Source organism: Cryptomeria japonica, chromosome 6 (assembly GCF_030272615.1).
Source record: "Cryptomeria japonica chromosome 6, Sugi_1.0, whole genome shotgun sequence".
NCBI lineage: Eukaryota > Viridiplantae > Streptophyta > Pinopsida > Cupressales > Cupressaceae > Cryptomeria > Cryptomeria japonica.
The window spans coordinates 211,553,657-211,559,699 of NC_081410.1; the positions used below are offsets into that span (position 1 = coordinate 211,553,657).

Consider the following 6,043-nt stretch of genomic DNA (forward strand, 5'->3'; position numbering starts at 1 on the left):
TTTACTTGATAAAAAACCCTAACCACAGTAAAAAACCCTAATCACAGTTAAAAAATAAAGGAAAAAAGGGTGGCAAAAGAAACTCATACCTAGAATCGAAGGTTAATATGAGTGTTCCAAGGATGAATACAAGGGTGGCAAAGTTGTGGTTAGGGTGGTGTCAAGAAGGGCTTCTCCCTTCAATCATAAATGCTTCCTTTGGGCGAGTCCCAGGCAAAATGATAGGGCCCCCCTTTTGTTCAATATTCATTTTTATAGAATCCATTCAAACACCTTCTAGTCAAAAGGGATTCGGTTGAAACATTACTGCCATGAGGGCACCATGCATGCTCCATGTGGTTTTGGTCGAAACCCCTCTGGTCAAAACCCTTCTGGTCGAAAGATGTTCCACTAGACATATTTAGTTGACCTTAAATGTGATACAAGTTTGTAGTTTTACCCATTTCAAGATAAATACTATAGACTAATAAAAGGATTATGTTCCAAGGAAGGTTTGTGCTAATGTTAACAACTATGCATAATGGATCAAATTTATAAAGATTCTATTGAACCTTCATTTTCATGTGATCCTATTATGGATAATACTATAAACCTTATCATAACAATAATATAGATAATGAGTTTGATCCAAGTGGAAATATCCTAGACTAATAATACCTATCATAACAATCGTTTATACAATGAGCTTGATGAATAAGGAGATTTTCAAGAATAAGACTTATCATAGTGTTCCTCATTCAAATTCACTTTCTTCTTTAGACTCCATACTCAATTCATTAAGGACACTCAATAACTCTCTAGCAAGTTTGCACTCTTATTCTAGATGTTGTTAGTAGGATTATCTACGATCTTATTGTTCTTTTCTCTTCGAAGGACTCTTTTTTTTCAACATGTTTTATCTATTTTCTACATTTATGAGAGATCATAACATACATGCATGCCTAACATGGGCTTGTAGCTAGTGCTTATCATCATTATCTTCTTCATTACTTTCTTAAACTATGATTATAGAGGATACTATTGCATTATAAATTTTCATATTTATTTTCTTATCTTAGGTTTATTATACATATGATAAACATTCTTAGTGTTGATTTGTACACACATTGCATCATGAGGAGTATCTTTTCTCATCCACAAGTGTCTTGTTCATAGGAACATCTTCTATATTTAGCAAGTCATGTTTACTTGGTCTCCTTCATAGTGACTCACTTAATAACTCACATAATTGTCATGTTATGGGACTCCCCTTAAGTATTTGTTATAAATATTCCTCACATGCTAACATTTTAGTTACAAGTCTATATCATTCCAACCTTACACTTGTGGAATACAATATCTCTTAATTTGCATGTATTGTGTTTTGATGTTTGTTTATTGGAATCTAGCACATTTGCTATTGCAATATGCTTTTATCATCTAGATCTTGGCTTGTTTGATCTTCTCTCCATCATAAAAAAATCTGACATGGACAAAGGTTTCTAAGACAAGTGAAGAGTTATAGATAGATAGATGTCATAGAAACATAACAATTGAAGATAAGACCTCACATATAGGAAAAGCTTGTGCAACACATCTCCAAACAAGACAAGAGTCAATAATGCATCACAATCCATAGAATAAAAAAAGTATCATATATTAGATATTTTTTATTATTTTAATATCATTTAATAATCAAATTATAATTCTATTTCCATTCTAACATATTAAAAAATATCATTAAAAATAACATAAAAACAACATCAACGTCATATATAAAATAACTAAGCAACTCTTATTTCTCTCTTTAATTTTTTATCCTCAACATTTTTAGGAAAAAAATTAATTAAATTGTAATATAAACTATATTGCACATCCTATGATTTAGGATATCGACTTATTTAGTCATAATACATCAACATGTCGAAATTGAAATGACATTATTTGTTTTCTCATATACAATTATCTTTTGTAAATACAATACAAGACAACGGTACAATTCCCAACACGGCGTTGGGAATCATCGCTTCTGGTCATCACTGATCGCGACTCGCTATAACCTACTTCAATTCTCCTTCTTCTTCAAACTACCTACCTTGTTTTAGTGCTTTTGTTTTCGATTCTCCACCCAAGTTTGCCGATATCCACCTTCTCTGTTTTTGGCTTGTTTGAGCCAAATTTAATAAATTAAATGAATCTATAATACATCACATTAAATGAATCTATATTCCACTTTCATATTTTCTTCTACAGGAATTTGTGGTTGGATGATGTAGTTGTCGTTACATTGTGCTGATTGCGTCCTTCCGTAGGAATTGTTTTACCCATTCAGCTGATAGCTTCGGGTATCTACTCTGAGAATGGTTATCCACATAATATAGCCCAAATCTCAACGTGTACCCGAATGCCCACTCAAAATTGTCAAGAAGAGACCAAATGAAGTATCCACGCACATCTGATCCATTCCTGCTAAAAACAAAATTACATGCAAAGCTCAACGTCAACAAACATCCCATATTGTTGAAAAAACAAAAATTCAAGGTAAAATACCCTCTACGAGAATTACCTGATTGCATTTGCCAAGTGGTTCATGTAATCATTATGAAAATTTACTCTCCTCACGTCTTCCAAAGCTTCTTGTAAAGTGGCGGAGGAATCCTTGGATTCTGCATAGCCTGTTCAATCATTGGAAGATAAGATTAAAGGACGTCTTGTCTTATAGTCATTGTTTGTTGTGGAGCATATAAGCTGGCTCTTGCTTTCAAATTTTTAAAAAATGAGTAGACGGAATAGTTTACCGTTTTCTGTGATGATAATAGGAGGCCTGTTGTAGATTTGCGTCACATATTCCACCATTTTCTGAATTCCCCGAGGTACGACATATAAACCGTCCATCCCTGTCTGAAGAGAAGTAACAAATTTATATCAGACGTTTGGCCAAACATAGGTAGAATATGACTTGAGAGAGAGAGAGAATTGTGGAGTTCTTACTCGTTCTCCAATGGGAATTCCTTGTCTTTCGCCGGTTAAATAAACCATGGAGTCCGGATAAGCCAGTGTACCCATATCGAGGGAAGGAGTAGGGGTACTGCTTGCATACAAGGTTGTGTACTGGTTTATGCCGATGAAATCGAATGATCCTGCAAGCTTCCCAGACATTTCTGAATCAATAGCTGGAAGGCGTGATCCCAGTCGTTCACGCATTTCACTTGGATAATTCCCAAGAACAATTGGATCCAGAAACCTGCAGTTAATTTAAGAGCTTGCCATGGTTATCAATTGGGAAAAGTACCTCCATTATCCCACCACACCCATATAAATTTAATCTGAATAAAAGGCATTGTATGCAATATCTAATCAGTAGACGAGACTCCCAATTTGAATTAGAAGCTTTGTTTCGAATACCCACCATCGAATGTTGAATGCTAGAATTCTATCGACAGCTGCTCTGTCCTCAGGAGTGTCTTCCAAGGGTTCATACCATGGTGCGCTCATCACAAATCCAATAGATCCTCCTTGAATTTTCTGAAAATTATGGCAGATATACAAGATTGAATTAAGTTTTAAGAACGATTAACAAGCTAATTTACATATGAGAGACCTGAAATCCAGGAAAAGTACCTGATATTTGGTCCTATATGTGTGAACTGCAGCTGCATGGGCGAGCAAAACATTGTGTGCAGCAGCATATGGCTCAGACAGGGAATTCCCAGAAATACACTTCCCGAAAGGCACAGAACACCTTGTGGGAGGATATAATCCAACGGTGTAACCCAATGGAATAAACATATTTGGCTCGTTCATTGTAGCCCAGTACTTAACCCGGTCACCAAAGGCTTTGAAACAAATATCCGCGTAGGCTTCGAAGTCCGTTCTGCACAAAGAACAAGTCAATATATGTAAGCGACTTCCAGCTTTGACGAATTTGTTTTACTGTTTAAATGTTGAAAACAGATGGGATAGGAATGTTAGAGACTGCGTACACTATCTGTGGACCGAGCCATCCGCCGTAGGAGTTTTGAAGTGCATTTGGAAGGTCGAAGTGGAATAATGTAACGAATGGTTGAATACCATTTTGAAGAAGAGCGTTGATAAAATTATTATAATACTCAATCCCAGCCTGGTTAATTTTACCGTTACCATCTGTAAACATAGCAAAGGATATTTCAAATTCTACTTTCATTGTTCGGTTCTCTAATCATCTAACTTGGAAGTGGAGAAATGAAGAGGAATGTACCTGGAAGGATTCGAGACCAGGATATGGAGAATCTATAAGTGTCTAGCCCAAGTGATGCCATGAGCTCGATATCTTCCTGTTTTTAGCAATCATGGTCAATAAACAATACAGCTGAGAGAATTGAAGATTACAAATTCGATTGAATAGATGATGATTGGGTACCAGATAATGGTGAAATTGATCATCTGCTACGTCTCCGTTGCTTCCATCTTCTACACGTCCTGTATAGTTCAAGTCGATTCACAGCACCAAATTAATTTCAATAAATATTTGTTGTAAAAGCGCACTTAAACATATTGAAGATATAGTATAGAGAACAGACCTGGTGAATGTGTGAAGGCATCCCAGTTGCTGAGACCTTTACCTCCTTCTCTCCAAGCACCTTCATACTGTTTCAGAAATAAACAGTATTAGAAAAAGGCTTTGAGTATTAGACTACAATAAGTGAGCATTCACAAGGCAAGATGTGAAGAAGAAGAAACCTGATAGGCAGAGGCAGCAGTTCCAAACATGAAATTGGGGGGAAAATCGCTCCTGTCCAGTCCATTACTTGTTGAGACAACGCTAAACAACAAGCAGAGAAACAAAGTTTGAATCATTTCCATGTTTTCTGCTGGAAAAAGATTTGTTAGTAGAAGAGCAGATGCAACCTCGCTGCGATAAACAACGCAGAGATAAATTTGGTCTGGGTGAGTTATATAGAGTAGAGAGAAATTATTTTAATAGATTTGGAAGTGTCGAAGCAAGTGTGAGGACATCATTGAGTATTTGGTGGGGGGGATTCGGACCAAGCTCAATAGTTGGACCGCTCCCAACCCAATCTATTTTTGGGAGAAAAACACAAAGGCAATGAACCGCCCACAGATAGTAAGGGGGAATTTTGATTTGGCCCACTAATATAAAAAAGTCGTAAGCAGAATGCTCAAACAAATACGGCGTTTGGGAAGTTTTAAAATGACAACTCAGCCTAAAATGGCATCATAGTTGTGATCAGCGTTACGTCATCATCGTTGTTATTTATCGGCTTATATGGCAAAGACTATTTCTGAGTCGTATATACATACATATTCAACTACTCCCTTTTTCGTTTGACTCGCCTACTTTATTAGTTGTTGACCGGGTAAGAATGGGCGATTGACTTGGTAGGTGTGTGAAGCCGAAATTCACTTTTTACTTTCTATTACTGTACCCTGTAGTGGTCTCTTTTTATAAACGTAATTAATGACCAATTTAACCATTCTCGTCGTTTTTGCATCCCTTAGTTCGCGGCCTTCATCATTTTTATGCCCACTTCACTCTCTTATAAACGCGTATTTCACTATCACACTCGTTTCCATACCTCACACAAATTTGACTTTTGCTACCAACCCTTCTCTAGCTTACCTAACCCTAATCTTACCTTATTTTTAATGGTCTTACCTTATTTTTTATGGTCAGAAATAAATAGGTATGTATCATATATTTAAAAATGGATTTTTAAAAGAAAAATGAATTAACAATTTAGGGAACATTTAAGTTGGTCTAATAGTGGAGAATTTGTACTCTTGAAAAAAGTCACAAGTTCATATCTTGTAAAGAGTAGGGATGTATGTCACATTTGTAGCACAATATAAGTGTGAAGTGGGCGAGAGAATAAAAGAAGATGAATTAGCCAAGGAAAAACGTGGTGAATGGATAATAGCAGCAACAGGGGAAAATAAAGCGTCAAAGTCCACATTTCGTTCTACATAATATAGTCAATAAATAACATTTAACACGCTTTACAATCAATAAATGAACCTACCTAGTCAGTAGTCAAACACGGTTAATGTAGATGACTCAGAAATT

General features: G+C 36.0%; 1 protein-coding gene across 1 annotated transcript; it reads right to left on the reverse strand.

Moving 5' to 3' along the window:
* Positions 1-1,900: 1,900 nt before the first annotated feature.
* Positions 1,901-4,902, reverse strand: LOC131050956 (coniferin beta-glucosidase-like). Its single transcript, XM_057985280.2, has 11 exons — positions 4,699-4,902; positions 4,539-4,605; positions 4,379-4,437; positions 4,217-4,292; positions 3,963-4,122; positions 3,601-3,853; positions 3,389-3,504; positions 2,971-3,223; positions 2,778-2,880; positions 2,546-2,654; positions 1,901-2,445 (listed from the first exon to the last, which is right to left on the reverse strand). The coding sequence occupies exons 1-11, from the start codon at positions 4,819-4,821 to the stop codon at positions 2,262-2,264; spliced, it is 1,503 nt and encodes a 500-aa protein (XP_057841263.2). The 5' UTR covers positions 4,822-4,902; the 3' UTR covers positions 1,901-2,261.
* Positions 4,903-6,043: the final 1,141 nt, after the last annotated feature.

Coding starts and splice junctions, on each gene's coding strand:
- LOC131050956 (XM_057985280.2), bottom strand. CDS start 4,821: ATGGAAATGATTCAAACTTTGTTTCTCTGCTTGTTGTTTAGCGTTGTC. Junction 4,123..4,216: donor CTGGTCTCGAATCCTTCCAG/GTACATTCCTCT, acceptor CTATGTTTACAG/ATGGTAACGGTAAAATTAAC. Junction 2,655..2,777: donor TATTATCATCACAGAAAACG/GTAAACTATTCC, acceptor ATGATTGAACAG/GCTATGCAGAATCCAAGGAT.